Source organism: Pipra filicauda, unplaced genomic scaffold, assembly GCF_003945595.2.
Source record: "Pipra filicauda isolate LSUMZ 115617 unplaced genomic scaffold, ASM394559v2 scaffold299_size895176_pilon, whole genome shotgun sequence".
NCBI lineage: Eukaryota > Metazoa > Chordata > Aves > Passeriformes > Pipridae > Pipra > Pipra filicauda.
In genome coordinates this window covers 380,317-400,498 of record NW_024104419.1, presented here as the reverse complement: position 1 = coordinate 400,498, position 20,182 = coordinate 380,317, and the positions used below count along the sequence as shown (strand labels likewise).

General features: G+C 53.7%; 1 protein-coding gene across 2 annotated transcripts in view; it reads left to right on the top strand.

Annotated features, from left to right (window-relative positions):
- Positions 1 to 2,203: 2,203 nt before the first annotated feature.
- JPH2 (junctophilin 2) overlaps positions 2,204 to 20,182 on the top strand; it is a 30,311-nt gene continuing 12,332 nt past the window's right edge. For both annotated transcript variants that reach the window (XM_027745903.2, XM_039383070.1), the window contains exons 1-2: positions 2,204 to 2,664; positions 8,764 to 9,547. In XM_027745903.2, the coding sequence (XP_027601704.1) occupies positions 2,286 to 2,664; positions 8,764 to 9,547 (1,163 nt within the window). In that variant the 5' untranslated portion in view covers positions 2,204 to 2,285. The remainder of the gene's footprint in view (positions 2,665 to 8,763; positions 9,548 to 20,182) is intronic.

Genomic DNA, 20,182 nt, shown 5'->3' with positions numbered 1-20,182 from the left:
TGCAAAAACAGAGTAGAAAGACACGAACTGGTGGTGACTGTGGAGGGAGAGGAGCAGTGCTGGGCCACTAGAGGTCAGTCCTGGCCGTGTGGGTTGGCTGCTGACACGGGCTCAGCCTTCAGGGGAGAACGTGAATTTTTCTGCCAAAAGGAAGAAACAAGACCAGCTCTGTGCGGTGCCCTTGTGCACACACACTGTTAGGGCTTTCTGAGGTTTGGATTTGTTGGTGGTCAAAAAAAAGCTCTTTAAATGCCAACATCTGCATAAGCTATTGATGTTTAAACAAACATTAAATGAAGTGTTTAAACACTGAAGTGTGCAATCCGTTCACAACTGTGCTATGTAATTAGAAAAAGTTGCTAAGTAAATAATTACGTGGTCCTGAACTTGGCATCCTCTTGGGACAGTTACGACATCTCTGGGCTCGTAAGTGCTGGAACACCATGGGTAGCTGCAACTGCTGCCTTAACACTTTCCCTTCTGTTACTACAAGGTGTTTCAAGATGTTTTGGTCTTCCCAGAAACCACAGAACTAAAACCTCTGGTTTTGCTTTGAGAAAATAGGAGTTTCCAGCCCTTGATCATGCAGCAAGAACTTTGAAAACATGCCTGAGTAGTCTAAAAGCTTGGATTTACGGAAAAAAATATCGAGCTTGAGCCAATTTCAAAGTCTGACTTTTTCTTTTTTTAATTAAGAAAGCTTTTGAGGGCTGGTTCTGCCAAGCAGCACTTCTGAGTAGTGTTGGAGTCTCTTACCAAAGTGCCCCTTCCTGCCTGTGGCTGAATAGAAGTGAAGCCTTTTGTAATTAGCTTTGTAGGGGGCACTTGGTCCTTCTCACCTGTGTCTGCAGGTGTTCTGTGTTTATGTGCTGTCTATACACACTTAGCTTTTCTTGCAGTTATATATATTGTGTGGTTTCTCTATACATCTTCCTCCTAGAAATGGCAGTGAGGTTGTCCAGGTGGTAAAATGGTGTTGTGTGAGTCTGGAACTCACCACTGCCTGTGGCAGCTTTGCCCCAGAGCTTTGTGTGGGTTTTGGGAGCTCCCCTGGAAGGGCAGGGCATGGCATGGAATGGCACAGCCTGCTGATAGCACCCCACAGCTCCTGCAGCTTCCCAGCGTGGTGCTCAGTAAGGGGAAGGTCATCTCCCCATGGTCTTGCTGTGAGTGTCTTTAGGAATGGGACAGGGGTGCTGGAAGAAAGAGGGCTTGGATTAGCCTGTTACCTGGTCTTTCATTCCTTGTCCTCTACCATTTGATGATGTGAATTGTTACAACGTGGGCTGTCACTGCCCTGTCTCTCTGCAACTGTTCCAAAGGCACGGTCTCACCTTTCTTTTCCACACATAGTGAGGCTAATTTATGCTGCCAGCTGTTAAACAGAAGATTTTGGGAAGTGTGTTGTTTTTTGGGAGAGAAAGGTGAATGACTGCTTGTGAATTCCTTTCGTTACCCTAAAGCAGCTTTGGAAAGTCACTCTGAAGGAAGCAGAGGGGCAGCGTGAGCTGTGCACTGCACTCTGGGTGAGGGCTGTGCTCTTCCTCCTCCTTCCACCTCTACCGTGTGAGTGACCTGTCCCCCGGTGCTCCATCCCCGCATCCCGCGGGGCTCCCGGTGCTCCTGGGGGGGAGCGAGGCGGCCCCTTCCCAGGCTCTATTTTAAGCAGACATTTACTTTCCCAGCCTCTTCTCCGCCTGGATCCCTGCCCGAGGCGGGGGACGGCGGGGGGGGGTGGGATGTGTCTCTCTCCCTCCTTCATAAAAGGGCCCCGAGGCGGGGGCCGGGCTCCGGGGGGTTATTTTTGGGAGCAGCTCCTGGGATCCGATGGCCTTGTTAGGGCAGCGCTGACCTTTCTCCCGGCGGGGGAGGAGAGCGGAGCGGGACGGGGCGGGCGGCAGAGGCCGGGCGGGGAGAGCGGCCGGCTCGGGACCCCCTTCCCTTCCTCCGCCGTGGGCTCGGGACCCCCTTTCCTTCCTCGCGGGGTTCGGGACCCCCTTCCCTTCGCCGCCGCGGGGGTGGCTCCCCGGGCGGCCCATGCCCGTGCCCGCCGGGCAGGTACCGGCGCGGAGCGGCTGCCCCGACGGGGGGGCTGGAGCTCGGCCCGCCCTTCTCCCCTCCTTCTCTCCCAATTTCTCCTTCCTCCCGTGCCCCAGCCCCTCGGCCGGGCCAGGCGAAGCAGGAGCGGCCGCTCCCGGTGCCCAGCCCGCTCCCCCCGGGGATGCGGCAGCCCCGGAGCGCTGCCCCTGGGAACGCTGCCCGGCTGAGGGGCACCGGAGGGCACCATGAGTGGCGGCAGGTTCGATTTCGATGATGGAGGTGCCTACTGCGGGGGCTGGGAGGGGGGCAAAGCCCACGGGCATGGCATCTGCACCGGCCCCAAGGGCCAGGGCGAGTACTCGGGCTCCTGGAACTACGGCTTCGAAGTGGTGGGCATATACACGTGGCCCAGCGGCAACACCTACGAAGGCTACTGGTCCCAAGGCAAGAGGCACGGCCTGGGAATCGAGACCAAAGGACGGTGGGTTTACAGAGGCGAGTGGACCCATGGCTTTAAGGGACGGTACGGCGCGAGGCAGAGCATGAGCAGCGGAGCCAAGTACGAGGGCACCTGGAACAACGGCCTGCAGGATGGCTACGGCACGGAGACCTACGCTGACGGAGGTGAGGGTGGCTCCAGAGGGGCTGGGAGGGGGCTGAACAGCAGGACACCCAGCAGAGGTTGCGTGTTGTCCCTGCTGGTGACCTAGTCCTGTCCCCACTAGTGAGATGGGCACAGTGGTCTACCATGAGCCATGGGGGTGCTTCAGTGAAGGAGCAGAGCTCGGGGCACAACTGTGTGTGCCCTGATTTTCCCAGCTGGGCACAGCGTGCGTGGCTCGCTGTCCGCAGACACCAGGGAGGAGCAGCAGGAGCACTGACCACCATCCCTCCCTCGGGACCTGCTCTCGAGTGTCCCTATCGATATTTAACACCAACCAACTTGACTTGTGTAGTCTGTGGCTCCTGGTTCCCCAGGGACTGGGTATTCCTGAAGCAAACCAGAAGCTCCTGGGTGGTGCACAACCACAGCGAGCTGTTCCCTTGCTCCCCAGGCAGCGAGCTGGGAATGTTCTCATGTCAGATATAAGCCGATATAAGCCACCCACGGCACTGTAGCGCTCTTTACCTGTGCCTTAAACGCCGCCTGCCTGCCTCTGACGGGCTGCCTGGACATCTCCTTTGCCAAACCGTTTTGATTGAGTCTAAGCTGTTTAGAATATAGCCTTTCCCTAAAATAAATCCCTTTGATTACTTGTAAGCTTTCAACCCCTGCTACTACAGAAACGCACCACATAGTCAGATATTTGTTGTGTGCTGTAAATGCTCGGTCTAATTGTGTTCTCGCATTAGTGGCAACTTTGGGGGTTAGAAACATGGCAAGAATTTCTGTGCAAGTAATTCTGTAGCTCTTCAGCACTGTGATGTTCCAGGCTGCCACATTTAGGATGGCTAAATAGAGAGGGTGATTTGAAAGAAATACCCTTCAAAATACGGATCAGAATTGCATCTATATTTATCTACAACAGGCGTTGGAGTTAGTTTATAAAGAAAAATGGCTGTAATAGTATAAATCTTCAGAATGAAAAGCATCACAATTATAGGCATTAGAAAAATGGACTAATTCAAAACTGGCTGTCAGGGTTATGCTTTTACATAAATATTTCTCAATGAGTTGCGTGGGTTTGTGACTAATTTTAAAACTGGGAATGCAGTCTTGAAGTTGACCCATTTTATTTGCACCCTTGGCGGTTGTAGGTACAGACACGAACTGAAACATCCCTCCAACTCCTTAAATTTTCTCCCTTCTCTGTCCTGTGGCCATGGAAGGGTTTAACAAGTGCAGGATGCAGGGCCATAGTGAGAGTTCAGTGCACAGAACCTTCCCACGAGGCCATAAGAAGGGTAGGTGACATGTGAGGTGTGCTCTGATGAATGAGGAGCAGTGATCAGGTCACTGTCAGCAACGGCTGCCGTTGGGACTTTCATTCTGGAGATGTCAAGATCTCCTGTGAATTGGCACAGCCACTTCCTCACTGCTTCCTAAAATGCAGGTTCCTCTCAGGGTGAAAGGCTCCTGGAGTTCCAGTTAATGGGGAAGAATTTTGAGAGGCAGAACTTGATGAAGGATATGAATTTGATTAGATCTTGGACTGGAAGCTCGGGAGAGGAGAGCAGGAAAGATGAGTCAATGTTTTCTCCTGCAAGGATATATAATATACTGCTTCTGTCAGCACAGCTCCCCGGGGTGTTGTCCCACACCCAGAACGTGCCAGCTGCATGATCCCTGGTGCCACCCGAGGTTGGCAGTGAGGTCCTGATCCGTGAAGATGTGCCCTGCCAAAGCCACCCTGGGCAGTGCTGAGCTGGGCTCTCCCCAGGGGCTCACGAGAGCTGTGTCCTGGTGCCCAGCAACCACTCCTTGTGTTGGGCCTTCCCATCCTGGCTGGTCCGAGCTGTTCACTCAACACGTGAGCTCCTCTGATGGCACAGGGACATGTAGGAAGCTGCATCCCAAGCCAGGGTGGGGATCACCGTCCAGCAGCACCTCTGTAGGACAGGGGTGTGATGGTCTTACTGACCTGCAGGACCTTTTTGTGTTTTGTCTCCTCACCTGCACACCAGTAACCACCTGCAAGATCCAACTGTGGCCAGGCTGCTAATGGGACCTGTTAATATTTGAATTTGAGGTTGCCAAGATAAACATCTGGAAAGGCTCTGGAAATGTGCTGTCCCTCGACTAGGGGACACCATTCCCAAGCCCCTTGGAAGCCAGCCACATGAGGAAGAGGGCTCTGGGAATATGCAACTCTTGCCAGGCCAGCAGAAACTTTAGGTCAGGGTTGGGCTGCCTGCGGATTTCAGGGAAATGTAGCTGATTCTAATGTTTTAAAATAGACTTTAACTTTTTATATATAATATATAGAGAGAGACATGTATAAAAAATTTATACTTAAAAATACACTTAAAATATACTTATAGGGTTGTCTGTGCTTGAGTCTTGTGTCTGGCCAAGATTGGTGGCTAAATAAAGCCCATATCTGGAGTAAAGCTTTTTGAAATTCCATATGATTTTTGGTGTCTAGTAAGAAGCAGAGTCATGGTACAGTTTAGCCCAGGCACTGTGTGGGTCATGCACTCTTTCTCTCTGCTACAAAAAGCTCATTTTTGTGAAAGCTGTGAGAGACTGATGGTTTCAAGGAGCCTTCTGTAACAATGATTGTAATCAGCCAGGAGGTTCAGAGCTCCTGGTGTGGCTGGGCAGAGGCAGTGACACTGTGATCTTTGGATATTCAAGTTGGATATACTTGTGTCTGCTGCTGTCACCAGAGAAGAGGTCAGAGCCCTTCACAGGGGCAGGATGCTCGAGCTAAAGTGGATGGTGACTGGGGCTGTGAAAGGCACAGAATTAAGGAATTCATTGTTTTGCAACATAAGCTATGAGTAAACACCTAGTTATTTGGTTTCCACTTGTGAGTTTTGTCCATGCTGTAAGGAAGGCCTCATTTTTTGGATACTTTTTTGTGTTTGACTCTGAGTCAAAACCCAGTGAAGTGTTACTGCAGAAAGCAATCTCGCTGCTGATGCTAAATCATGCTGCACACCCAGGATTCAGCCCAAAGCTTGTCTTTGCTGTACAACTGCTTATATATATCTGTATGGGTCAAAAAACTCACTTGCAATCAAAGCGGCCTAAAACCAACTTATTTTTGATGCTGCAATTTGTTCTCTAGGGCACCAGGGAAAACAGTGGTGGCAATTAACCATGAGGAAACAATTAGACCAGTCAGTGATCACAAGACCACAGAAAAGGGGAAGAGAAATGCAGAAGTGTGCTTTACTGGGGAGATGAAATGGGTGATATGGAGCAGCACAAATCCCTGAGTGCCTGTGGCAGGGAAAATACAGTGGGAAGTGACCTGGGCTGGGACAGAAGGAACAGCATCCATGGGACTGCAGCTGGGAAAGGAGGAAAGGGCTCTGGAGAGCCAAGATGGTGCTGGCTTGTGTCTGCTGCCTCTGTAGAGAAGCTCCTGCCTGGCTGAATGGGACCCATGAATTAATATGGTGATTTTTTTTTACCCTCTAGTGGTTTTTTTCTGCCTTTCTTTTCCAGCAGAATCCATCAATTAGTACAGTTGGCACCAAAAAGCAGTGCTCAGTTTTTGCTGACCCATCTTGCACGTGATGCTGTGCATTCTTTTAACATTCTTTTAACACTGAGTTCTAATGCATCTGTCCTTGCAATATCTGGGTGACAGCAGAGGGCTGTAGGGCAGGGATTTGATTTGAGCTGTTTGCATTATTACCTGGTTGTTTGTGTTATTTACATTCATCACTAATTACATGAGAGCCTTGAGGCAGGCTGGGAAAGGGAGGTGTGGCACTGCTGGTGGTGGGCTCTCTCTGCCATTTGGCATTTGGCACCAGGAGCTGAAACTTGCACCTCTGCTGCAGCTCTGCACCATCCCATCCTGCTGCCAGGGCGAAGCAGAGGGTTCTCCCACCCCATCAGTGTGTCTGGAGGTGAAAGCTACAAGGTTGCCATTTCCATCAATCCCACAATTGAATCCTCTCCTTGCTATGAAGTTACCTGGGCAGCATCCCCTGCTTTGGTCGGGGGTGGGCAGAGGTGATGAACTGCATCCCTGGGGGTCGCAGAGGTTTTTGTCATTATGACAAGTAAAAATGCAGGCAATAAAGGCTTAGGGCTGGGGAGTCAGGGAAGTGGTCTCTGTCCCATTTTCATCCTAAATAAGAGATTTATTTGTTTCACATCCACTGCTTTTTAATGATTTTTTGCAGAACCTCAGGCACGTGTGAGCCCGTGGCTGCCTGGCTGCCAGCTGTGTGTCCTGCCTGTCCCCCCTTGCCCAGGCTGTTTTGGTACTGGGGGGTGGGAGTGGCTCAGGGACGTGCAGCCCTGCTGCAGAGAGGCTTTGCACAGCCCCATTGTCTCTTGAACTGGCTGCACTGGGACGTGTTGGTGAGACAGGGCTTGGCTCCTCTCAGACCCTGCGTGCCCTGACACACGGCCCCCGGCGCCTCCAGCCGCTCCCAGCGGCCTCTGGCTCTGCTCCAGGGGTGGTTTATGGCCCTGCCCTGGCACAAAGCCTCAGCCAGACAGGGAATTGCAGCATGACAGGGGCCTGGCAGTGCCTGCTCGCCGTGTGTCAGTGCCCTCCCTTCAGCCAGGCGGGGTTGGCAGGTTTGGTCACACCACGTGTCACAGACACAACGTTGCTTGTGCTGAATGGGCTGAAATCAGGCAGCAGAGACCAGCCTGCAGAGCTGGTGTCAAATTCTGTGTTGGTCTAAGAAGTGCCAACCCAATCTCTGCTCCATGAAGACCCACTGTGCCATGTGGCTTTTCCCATCCATGTGGCTCCAATGCTTCCAGGGGAACAGAGTGGGGCAGGGACTTTCTGGAGTGCAGTGGCTGCTCCAACATGGCTCCTAGGGAGCAGCTGAGCCCCCCTAAACCTGCAAGACTTTTCCAGAGTTCCTTTTCCAGGGAATTAACATGGCAGCACTATCAGCTGCAGCCTGATACGTGTGAAGTTGTTCCCATCCCAGGAGAAGGTCTCCAATGTCACCCCGATCGTGTGTCAGCCCTGCTGGCTGGCTGGGCAGGCAAGGTGGAGCCCTGACCTCATGAGCTCTCAGTGGGGAGTGATGTGGGGGCACCATGGGGGTCTCTATAACTTCATTTTTCACTAGGGAGACTCATCACCATTTTATGGAGAGGGATTTAGGACCACGGTGAGGAACATGCTGAGGTGCCTGGGCATCTCCAGTGATGGTTCTTGGCTCCTGGATCATGCCCAAACCCACACCGCCCACCTTATTTTTCCTTAACAGAGCTTCAGGCTCTGCCAAGAAACCAGGCAATGGCCCCTTGCTCTGGCAGATGGCTCCCCATGGTTGGCTGCCCTCTTCACTACCTGAACCCCTACTTTTTTTTGTAGGAGAGACCAACTGTTTGCAGGGAGCCCAAAATCCTGCGTGCCGTGGGGTCGGCAGGGGCTGGTGGGGGGCGGCTCACTCAGGGCAGCAGCTGCTGCCTGCTTGGACACTTCTTGTCTTTCCTGGCCCTCAGCACTGTAAGTTAACACTCCACAGGCGGGTCCAAAGAGGATTTCAACGAAACCTGAAGCTTGGGAGGAGAGATTATGCTGCAGAAGTGGCCTGGGAGAGTGTAAAATATGCACTCTCACAATCGCCAAAGAAGGAACTGGATTTGCTCCTTGGGGAGCAGGGTTATCCCTGGGCTCAGTAACGGTGTCTGAGGGGGCAGATGAATGCCTTGAAGAGGGGTCACACCCTCTCATCTCAACCTGGCCCTGCCTGAGCCTCCCCAGGACCCTGGGAGTGCCTGCTCTCCCAAAATCACGTGCAGGCTGCCTCCTGCTCCCTGCTCTGGGTGCAAATCCCATACAGGAAGTGGCTTTGGGTTTACACCAGTGTTGCCTGATGCCCCAGCCCCTTTCCAATGAGCTGTCACCTGCCAGCAGAGTCTCTTGGGTTTGTCCTCTGCTCTTTGCTCCCTGGAGGCTGATGCTTTTGCGTGTGGGTGAGCACTGGTGGAACTGGGGCTCCCCTTTGAGGGATGGCGGGTACATCTCCCCTAGGTCGGTGCCACCCCGCAGCCCACCTTCCTTCCTTCGCTGGCTCTCCTGGGGCCCAGCTGCTCGTTCACCCCGTCCCTCTTCTCTCCCGCAGGCACCTACCAGGGCCAGTTCACCAACGGCATGCGGCACGGCTACGGCGTGCGGCAGAGCGTGCCCTACGGCATGGCCTCGGTGGTGCGCTCCCCCCTGCGCACCTCGCTGTCCTCGCTGCGCAGCGAGCACAGCAACGGCACCCTGCCCCAGCAGGACTCCCCCGCCGCCCACCCCGAGAGCCTGCCCCTCTCGCCCACCATCACCCGCGGCGGCTTCGCCCTCAGCCTCTACGCGGACGCCGAGGCCGGCAAGCCCAAGAAAGGGGGGCTCTTCCGCAGGGGCTCCCTGCTGGGCAAGCTGAAGAAGTCCGAGTCCAAGTCGTCCCTGGCCAGCCAGAAGAGCCGCGTCAGCTTCCTCAAGAGCGAGAGCGGGATCAGCTCGGCCGCCAGCGACGCCACCTCCACCGTCAGCCTGGGCGAGGGCGCCGAGGGCGAGGAGTACACCCCCTTCGACTCCGACATCGACGCCACCACCACGGAAACCTACATGGGCGAGTGGAAGAACGACAAGCGTGCCGGCTTCGGCGTCAGCGAGCGCTCCAGCGGGCTGAAGTACGAGGGCGAGTGGCTGGACAACCTGCGGCACGGCTACGGCTGCACCACCCTGCCCGACGGCAAGAAGGAGGAGGGCAAGTACCACCACAATGTCCTCATCAAGGGCATGAAGAAGCGTGTGATACCCCTCAAGAGCGCCAAGATCCGGCAGAAGGTGGACAGGAGCGTGGAGGGGGCTCAGAGGGCCGCGGCCATCGCCCGGCAGAAGTCGGAGATTGCAGCGTCCAGGTGGGTGCTCGGAGCTCCAACGTGCAGGTCCCTGTGGTGGTGGTGGTGGTCCCCATCTCACGTGGTCAGGACCTGTCCTCTTTCTCGCCCCCTCTCTTGTCCCCCTGCAGCTCTGGTCTGTGGGGATGCTGCTGGACAGCAGGGACTGGCACCAGCCCTGGCGCTCAGCAGGATGGGGAGTGTGAGCTGGTGGGATGGGGAGCACCCTGGTGCTGTGCCAGGCTGCTGGAGCTGCTGGGCACTGATGGGGCAGCATGACAAATAGTGGAGCTTGATGGTGGTAAATCCAACAGGCTCACGAGCAGCCAGTGAGACGTGTCCCAGACAAACTGGGGCTGCAGCAGAGCACGGCTCAGCCCCTGGTGTGGCTCTGTGGGGAGCTTGTGGGATGCATTAGGGTTGTCACTTAATTTTAGCAGCACAGTGTCATTACTCCAACACCCCTCCTGGGACAGAGGAGGGAGGAAATAAGAGAGGCTCCAGGGTCTGCCTGGGGAGGGCAGGGGAAGTTATCCCTCCCCAGCTTGCATCCCTGCCTATGTCCGAGCTGTGTTGGCAGCATGCTCCTCCTCCTGCAGGATTCCTGCAAGTCTCAGAGCCGACCTGGCAAAGACAGAGATCTGGGAGGCAGGGTTGGAGCCTCCCTTCCTCTCCTTTTCCTTGGGGAAATGTGGTTGTAACACATTTTGAGGTTTCACCTGGCCTCTCCCTCAAAACTTCCCCACATAGGCTTTCCTCAGCTGCTGGGTGGTGGCTGCGACTCCACATCTGTCCTGTCTCACTCCTTTAAATTCCTGTTTAATTATCAGTGACTTCATTATCAAGCAGAGAGGGGAAATAAGCAAGGAGGACACCTATTCCCAAACCCTGTCTCTCCCCTCAAAAAATCCCAGCTTTACTCTCCCAGCTGCTGTTTCTGCTCTGAAATTTTGTGGGGAGCGTGACTGAGATTTTTTAGCAAAACACAGTTGCCTCAGAGAGTGGTGGAGAAAACCCATCAGGATTGCAAGTGAAGCTCCGTGCAGGGCCAGCTGGGATAAAAATAACAGTCTGGGGCAGCGTGGGGCCCGCTGGATCCTCCTGGCAGGGCAGGCTCAGCCCAACCAGCTTCGCTGTGCCCGGGAAGAGCGTGTGGCTGCGGTGTGAATAAGGAGGCTGGAGCTGCAAACGCTGCTCCCCGAGAGCTTGGCTGGTTTACACAAACCTCTTTTTATTATACACTATTTACACTTTGGATCAAAAGCAGCTCTGCAGTGTTTTCCATCAGGAGCTGGAATGCGCCCGCTGCCCTGGTGGGGGACTGCATCCCTCCCCAGTGCCGGGGAATAATTTCCTATTAAGGAAACCTTGGAGCTGGAGGAAATAAGACGTGAGAGCCGGTTTCCTCCAGGGAGCCCTGGGCTATCAGACCCTGCAGTGGTGTGGCTGCTGGGGCAGGGAAGGGGTTGCTGTGCTCCCTGGCACTGTGGAACCCCAGTCCCGTTCCTGGGGCACTGTTTGCAGCTGAGCTGGACCCACTGAGAGAGCATTCAGGCTCCTCCATCCTCTAAACTATAACTCAGTGTTTCCATCAGTGTTTATTCCTGGTGTATGTTGCTCTGAGCAGAGCCACTCTCTACTTGATGTCTTTTGTAAATTCGACTTGTGCTCTCCTCCCTCCTCCCTTCAGCTCAGTTTTGGGGTTGAGAGTAAATACAGACAATTTTGCCCCAAGAGGGTCCTTAGGTTATCTCCAGCTCTGCCACTGACTTTCGCTTTGGCCTTGAACCCTTCCTGAGTTTCCACATCCAGGACAGAGTAATTGCAGACAGATTGTGAAAATGCATTATTGCAGTTTATAGAAGGGCTGCACTATCATTAGCATCGCCCGAGCTCGTAACTGCGAGGTGGGGTTTCCTAGATGGAGCATTCATGTTTCTCCTCGGTTTGCAGTGTGTACTTTACCCACAAAAATGCCTTTGAGGCTGCACTAATCCCTTTCTGGGGGAAGATGTGGCATATCTGTATGTAAGATTGTAACTAGGAATTAGTTGGAAGGACGCAGCAGGCTGTGCAGGTTCCCAGGTACCCCTGCATACCTGTGCCATTGTATATGAATGTTTGAGTTTCATTTGCTTCTAACACTCAAGGGAGCCCCTTGCAATAAAGAGCTGAAGTGCTGTAACATCCAGCCTTCTGTTGTCTGGGGGTGAAATGTCAGGAGAAGACCAGATTTCTCCCTTTTGCACCATAAAAGGCTCTTTTGGGATAGAAATCCTGAGGAAAACAAGCCCAGGCGCTGGAAGCTGCCTAGGGCAGTTGCACCGCAGAAATGCCAGGCACGTGCCGAGCTCTGGGGGTGCTCTGTGGGCAGCAGAGACGGGAGCCCTGCCTGGGGCTGCCCTGCCTGGGGCTGCCCTGCCTGGGGCTGCCCTGCCTGGGGCTGCCCTGCCTGGGGCTGCCAGGCGGGAGAGCAGCGCCAGCCGGGGATGATGGTCAATGTGGTCACCAAACCCTCCCTGTCCCATTTCCACTCCAAGGGTGTCTGAGGTGCCAGGCTGCTTCACAGCTCCTGTCCCACCTGCCAGCTGGTGCCAGCTACTGCCTGCCCTGCCCCAGCAGCGCTGCCCTGGCCTCCTCAGCTCCCTCCTGAATCCTCCTGGCTCGGCGATCCCGCTGCTTTCCCCATTGTGCAAGAAGCTGAGGACATCATCTCACTGTCAGCTGAGGGAATGGCAATTTTTTTTTTTCCATTCTGTTTTTCATTATTTCAAAATGTGAAAATCATCTGGCTCAGTGTCCTGCTGTCCTGAGCAGCCCCCTCAGACCAACCAGCTCCACCCTGGGCAAGGCCCCTTGGTGCTGCTCAGATACAAACCTTGGGCATGTCTATTGGCAGCGCTGGGGATCAGGTACTGGGATGGAGCTGATGAAAGCTGAGGTAGGAATCCTCGCCCAGGCTGCTGTCACTCTAGGGAAGAGTCATCTTGGAGTGCAGCCTCTGTGGCAGGCAGCAGACACAGCTTTACCCCTGCCCAGGGGTGACACAAATGGACCTTGGTGTTAGCACATGTTTGGTGTTCATTAGCTCTGCTGATGCTCCAGGGCTTGTCCTGCTGTGATCCCAAGGGATTCCCATCAGAACTGGAACACAGCTGTTCCTGAGGCACTGGGTGAAGGTACCTGCTGTGTTTCTCCACTCTCCACCCTGACTGGGAGATCATTGAAAAAATGTTGGGGTGGATGGGAAAAGCAGTGAGGGCCTGGGATCATAGCCAAGGTGATAAACTGGCTGGAGGACAGTGAGGAGGGGGCAGCCACCACCAAACTGCGAGTGAGGCAGTTCAAAGCCATCCCGAGGTGTGTAATGGGAGTTCTATGGGCACGTGGGTTAGTGCCAAACAGGGTGCCTGGGGAGTAGTGTGTGCTTGCTTATCCCATGGGGAGGATGGTCCCACTGGATATAGGGAGAAGGAGCGTGAAAATGGTCAGCTTTCACCTCTTCAGAACAAAAGAAAATAAAATAAAGCTAGAGTAAGGGCAGGACTTGGCTGCAGGGGGAATCTTTGATTTTTTCAAAACTGTGTGCTCAGTAGCTGGGCAGCTCATACTGGGGTTTTCCTTCTGACAGGTGCTTTTGGGAGATAAAATGAGTGTAAATGCTGCAAATCCCACCTCTGTCCCACTGCAAGAGCATCTGACGTGGTCTGCCTCTGCATGTGGTTGTGCTTCCCAGTGACTTGGACTGAAGTCAATGGAGGGACTTGGCCATGTGTCCTGCAAGGCACGGGCCTGGCCAAGCTCTGAGATCCTCTGACGGATGCATGTCCTGGCAATAACACCTCAGATACATCTGCCAGATGTCACAGGATCAATAGGAAAGCAAGATAGTAGAGGCAATAATGGCTGCTGTGCTTCACCCTTTTGTCGTCGGGTGCTGGCTCTGAAGCCCCTGAGGGGTTTTTGCCTGGAGAGTTCAACTAGAGATGAATACATTTTGGATTTATTTTTGTTTTAATGTAACATCTGTAGATATCTGTAAGAATTTCTAGACTGCATTCTGAAGTGTGGGGCACCAAGCCCTGATCAAGTAGGGTTTGCTCATCATGGTGAGCCTGGGCCGTGTGGAAGCACCGCAGGGCTGCTGGTGTCAGGAGTCACATCGGCTTCCCCGGCAGCGACACATGGGCATCGTTCACAGTGAGCTGCTGCCTGGTTTCGAAGCCTAAGCTGGTTTTCTGTCTGTACCCATGGCTTTGGGGCACATCTTAGCTCTCCCTTCAAATTACAAGAGTGCTCCACAGCTCCCGTATCGCTTTCCAACCCTGCCCTGCCCAGCCGCATTCCCGGCAGCGCCGCCGCCGTCTCCCTGTGCTCAGCATTTCCAGGCTGCATGGCCGGGCAGCAGCGAGCGGCTCCTTGGGGAACGCGGGTGTGTGGTGCAAATGACGTCCTGAAATCGCTGCAGTCAGCAGAGGCTCCTGACTAAATAAGGGCAGGCAGAGCGGGGCTTTATCGGCCCGAGCGCGACAGCTGAGAGCCGGGGCCGGGGCAGCCCACGCCGCCGGGGTTCGGCCACACACTCCCACCAAAAGCTGCTTTATTTGGCACAGCTCTGCCCCGGCGAGCTCCTGCCCTTGGCCCCGCTGCTCTTGGGGGTCCAAGCTGCAGGTGGGGAAGGTGGGCAGCCAAAGGGATGTCACCTTTTGGCGAGGCACAGTGCGTGTCCAGCACAGAGCTGGGCTGGACTGGTGGCCGCGGTGGCCTCGGCCCTCCTGGGGCTCACAGCACAGCTCAGCCAGGTTTCGGATCTGGGATTTTAGGTCTGTTGAATCAGACTTGGGGTTTGCTCTGAAAGTTTTAGTTTTTTGTTTGTTTTTTAAATATGCATTGATTTCTGCTTTCCTCAGGCTTTTAGCCGGTGGCACAGGCATTAGACACTTCAGGAGTTCCGCACATTCCCAGACCCTCAGGTCAGAGGCCAGAGGGCAGGATGCTCATGGCCACCATGGAAGAGCAGGCAGCAGCAGTGATTTGAGGCAGCCCCTGACAGGAGGGCTCCCTGCTCCTCTGCTCTCACAGTCTCTTTGCTCCAGGACCCCACACCTCTGTGTCATGGATGGACATGTGATGAGGAGGCAGCAGCAGGCAGAAGATGGGCAGAGCCTGTCCTGACCCCAGTGGGGTTGTTGGCTGTGATTTACCTCCAAGTGGGAGCTGCCAGGGAGAGACACAGGAGCTGGGAGCAGCATTTCTGCAGCTGTATGATCAGACACCAAAGACATCACAGCCTGACCTCTCAGGGGGCTGAAAAGACAAGTGCATCACGTGAAGGGGTGGAACAAGACTACCCCTCACCTCCCCATGGGGTGCAGGGTGAAGCTCACTCCCAGTAAGGTGCAACCACACCTGGAGGGAGTCGAGTGGCCTGAGCTGAGGACAGGTCCTTGATGGCTGAGCATTCTGGCTGGCCCAGGTATTCTGGCTGCCCCACAGCCCCCAGAGTGGGAATCTGCATCTCGGTGCTTCCACAGGCAGAGCTCAGAGAGAGCCAGTGCACACATGAGCAAGGAGAGACAAGAGCAGCCTCCTGCTATAGCTGAGGGCCAGGACACAGCAGTGAGGGGATGTTCCTTGGTGCTGCTGTCCCAGCAAAGACATTTCTCACAGAGCTCGGTGTGTTTATAAAGAGAATAATCTTGTTTCATCACTCCTGGCTAACAGAAACCCAGTTGGTGGCATCTATTTCTGCACCAGCCGAAGCCAGGACCGGGACTCTCCCACCTTCTGTGTGGCACAGCAGCCTCCAGCTCTGCACAAGTGCTGCCCTTTTCACACCTCTGCCTGACCCTCATCCCACCTGGACACCGGAGCCATGCAGGGAGAGAGCTTCTGGGTTTGGGTGAGCTCCTCTCCATCCCTGGTCCCGTGTGGCCTTGGGGACAGCGAGCCCCAGCATTGGGGTCGAGCCAGGATCACACACCCACCCCAGCTGTGAGACCCCCACAGTGTGTCCCCCCATGTGTGGGGCTGTGGGCTGGAGAGGTTCAGTGCCATTGGGTGAATGATGTTGAGATGTCTTCACTCCTTTCTTTGAGCCCTCCCCTGGAACAGCCCCATCCCCAGCCTGGGCTGGCTGCAGTTCCAGCACTGACACATTTTTGGCCCACCATGCTCCTTATGCCGAGATGCTTCTCCAGAGGAGCTTTATCTGTTTTCCACCCGCCTCACAAGAATTTCCTCAGGCACTTTCATGCCCTATTAGGGTAAGAGGGAACGTGCACTTTCAGTAGCTCCAAGGAGGAAGCATCTGCTGGGCAGCAAACTGCTTTCTCCAGGGCTTCCCGGGTTATCGGGGTTGGAGCAGGCGAGGCTGTGGCTTGCAGGGATCCCCTCAAGAGGAGCAGAGTTGGGCTGGCAAGATGCCAGCCCCAGGGATGGGTATGACTCTGATACCAAGCCAGGCAGGGAAAGTGGAATTAATGGGCTGTTCAATCCGACCTTGTGGGAAATCCTTATCTCAACACCTTACACACACACAGAAAGGGAAAAATGAAGTGGGACTTTAATCTGCAAAAATGACTGTGGAAAATGATGGCTTCTCGTTCAGTTGATCTGGTGCTGCGTGGAGTGGGAAGGCTCTGACCCCCATCCAAATGCTTGGAATCAGCTGGCAGGGAGCCGGGCTTTAAAATCATCAGATTCAATCAGGCTTTGGTCAGAGGTTATCATCATCTCAGTGGAATGTGAAACAGGCTTATCTTGAAAAAGAAACAATATTTCAGTAAAATGTCCAATTAAAATAGAAAGCCAGTGATAAAGAAACCCTCCCTCCTCCTGGAGGAGGAGCAATTTTTTCAGCTTATCCTGGTGCTGAGCCAGAACCCTTTGGCTTTCTGAGTCCCAAGTTTTTTCATTTTGCTCCTGCAAAGCCTGATGAGCCTTCAGTGGCCACCAGGAGGGACCTGGTGTCCCATCTACCTGGGTTCCCTCAGCAGCCTTGGGTGCAGGTGCCTGGGAGCTGTGGGTGCTGCAGCCCAGGCCACGGGCTGGCTGCCCTCACACCTTCCAGCTCCCTCTCTTCTTTCTCTGAGACCTCAGATTTGTGAATGTCTACTCAAGAGACCCAGAGGGCTGGAAGAAAAAGGCTTCTACCCTAAATTTTGATAAATAATTTGGGTTTTGGCCAAATGCAACATTTTAAGAAATTAAAAAAAAAAATAAATTTATTTATTTATTTATTTATTGACTGGGGAAAAACCCCACAAAACAGATACAGCAGTTCCTCACTCTTTTGGTTTGGATTGCTGAAATCTGGAAAACATTTGAATTAGAAGTTGCTAAAACTTTCTGTTGAAGAAAACCAGCAATCTTAGAGTGAAAACACAGACTTTCTGACCCATTTTAGCTCTGGTGGACCTGGCAGTCGAGTAAAACATGCTCAGCTTATGGATCCATCTGTTTGGCAGAGCCTGGGCCTCGGCAGGAGCTCCTGGGTGAGGTTGGGTTCCCTTGAAACAAATGGCTGCTGCATCCCTGATGTTTTCTTGGAAGTGGGAATTCTGAGGGCAGGGCAGGGAGCAGTGCAGGTACAGGCAGGGAGGCAGGAGCACACAGGGGATGGAAAGGCTGGAAGATCCTGATTGCACATGTGCTGTGAAGATGTTTTGGTGTGCTGTCAGCAGGATAACCCGGCTGCTTTCATCTTGCAGTGGTGCCCAATTAAATCAGGGTCCCCAGAGCTGAGCCCCTTTGGTAATGGAGTGGTTGGAAGCTGGGATAAATCAGTGGCATTTGGGCACAGCCCCAAGGCTGTGCTGCTCTGGGAGATCCATTCCATCTGCACCCAGGGCAGGAGGGAGGACAGCAGACCTGAAATCCAGAGGTAGGAGGAAGAGGTCCAGCTGGCAGCAGCAAATCCCTCTTTTTCCCAAAGATATCTCTGTGGATGCTGTTACGAGCTGCTCTGAGCCTGGCTGTGCTGGCAGGAAGGCTCCAACAGAGCGAGGAGCTGCCTGTCCTGCCTGTCTGAGGCCAGGGCAGTGTCCCTGGTCCCCTGAAGCTGGCAGGCTCTGGCTTGTTCTGCTCCATTTAGAGCTGGCTCCAGGCAGCTGCCGCCTGGCATCCCAGGGCTGTGGGGTGAACAGAGAGCAGCTGTGCTCTGTGCCAGTGCCCCCAGCTCCTCACAGCCCCGTGGGCTCCCATGCAGGCTGGCACAGCCCAGCCCCAAGGGCCGCTGGCCACCCAGTGCCGCTCACTCACGGGGCACTCGGGGTGGCAGAGATTAACTGGGCAAACCTCCCACACGCGGGGTTGGGGTGTGTAGGTTGTCATCTTATTGAAGACAGCTGCAGATCTGTCTGCTCTAAGATTAATATCACTTTAACTGTTCCAAGGGGAAGTATTCCTCGGTGAAAGATGCAAGTGGCCCGGAGCTATTTAGAGCTAAGGATAACGTTTCGGCATTTAAAAAATTCACCAAGTAATCATAAAGGCTAATGCGTGCTGAGCTCGTTAGGTGGCAGGGAGCTCTGCCAGGCCTGTGATCCAGAAGCATTGCACAGAAAAGGATGCTCTTCTCCTGGCTGAATGGCCTGGCTGTGCCCTTTCTGTGGAAGGAGGGAGAAAAGGTCTGATTTATCCAGCTAAGTAGCCTGGGCATGTACAAAGTGCCACCACTTCTATGAAAGTACTGGTACCAAAAGTGAAAAGCCTGGGGCACCTCTGAGCTGCTCTGCAAGGTCAGGATGACTTCTTTTTTTATACTTCTGTTGCAGTAGTATGGAGGTGTTTTCTTCAGGAAGCAAATTGTGTTGATTTATGCTTATTTCACACATTATTAGATAGCCCCTTGAAGAGTCCATATTATAAAGAAGCAAAGGCTCATGCATCCCAGGGATGTCAGAGTCCAAGCTGAGTGGGTACTGCATGTGAGGAATGGAGCAAAAAGAGCAAAAGGAGGATGAACAGTCCAGCTGTCTGTCAGGGCAGGACACCCATGGGGTGGGACACACAGATGGGTTTGACTGAAGGTAGGGAAAGTGGCATGAGAGGTGGACTGAAAAGGGAAATTCAGTCCCATGGGCTGGTTACAGGTGAATGAGGGTAGCAGAATTTTGCAGGTGTCTGCATGCATGCAGAGGGAGAGACACAAAGGAGATGGATTGGGACTAAGCAGGAAGAAAGGGATGCCCCAGCCCTAGAGGTGACACAAGTCCAAAGACAGTGTGGAAAATGGAGAAGCCATAAAGTTCTGTCCTGGTCAGGATGTAGAATCACAGAATTGTCTGCATTGGAAGGGAGCTTTAAAGATCATCCAGTCCCAGCCTCAGCACAGGTGTGTGCTGGTCAGGTCTGTGCTCTCTCACCCTTTATGATCGTGAAGACAGAAAGGACCACGTTGCCATCAGCAAAAACACTTCTGCAGCTTTCCCTCTATCCCTTCTGAGTGCTGCAAACATTCCTGCCAAGACAAACTGTTATCTCAAGTTTCTTCAGAAGGACAAAATGATTCCTGCTGGATGCTGGAGCGGGGATTTGGCTGGGAGTGGAGAAGTCAGCAGAAGTCTCCCTTCCCAGAGCTGACTGATGAATTACATTTGTTTTGTTGTCTTTTTGACAGCTCATAATACCAGGAGTGGCAAGAATCATAGAATGGGTTGGGTTGGAGAAGGTGTTCAGTTGATCCTTGCTCAGGGTTTGCTGTATCAATGGGAGGAGGGAGACCCTGGAGAAGGAAGGACAGTTCTAGACAGGTCTGTCATTCCCTCAATAAACAAATGGGAATAGCTTGGGCAGAGAGCTGAGCTCTTGCCCTATTTCTAGCAGCAAGGTCATTGCTGCACCTGCAGGCACCCCAACCCCACCTGGTATTTGCAGTATTCTCTGCTAATTCCAATCTCATTTGCAGTCTAATCCAACGTGGATGTGCAAAAGAGCATAAACTGTCCAAAGAGCTGGGCATGCTGGCTGGGCTTTGGGCTCACCTGTTCGCACGGTGCTCGGCTGTGGCTCGTGTGTCCACAGGGATTTCAGCAGCAGCCCGAGGAATGATTCAGGCAGTGTTTCTGGGAGATGGCCAGGAAGGACAGGAGTGGTTCTCTGTCCTGCACTAGTACAAAAACGATTAGAGCACTAGAGCCGTGCCAGAGGAGCAAATAAAACAACAGATGCATTTAACCCTCCCATCCTGCTGGGAGCCAGCCGGGAGGCAGCGGCAGCAGGGCTGGGACAGGGGCTGCAGACATTGCCCACATACCTCCCCTCAGCTCAGCATGGGGCTGCTGCTCCTCCTTGCAAAGAATTCACTGGAGATATTTTTAACAGCACTGCCCAGGGAGGTGGCTCAGGGTGCAGCTGGGAAGTGTTCATCCCAGAGGCACTGCTTCGGCTGGGACGTGGGTTTGTAAAGGCCCCTCTTTGTGTTTATACCCCCACTTGGATGTGTTTAGTGTTTGTGGCTCATTTTCCAGCACTGCCTTGAAAAGGGGTTTTGAATTCTGCTGCTGGCTCCTCTAAAACCCGTGGGACTGTGTTTCAGTTTCCCCCTGACCTCCTCCATCTCAAAACTTTCTCCTCTGCTGGTTTCTGCAGGGGCTGCTTTCTGCAGAGGTGCCGGGAGCTGACAGCACAACAAGCAGTAAATAAAAAAGTTTG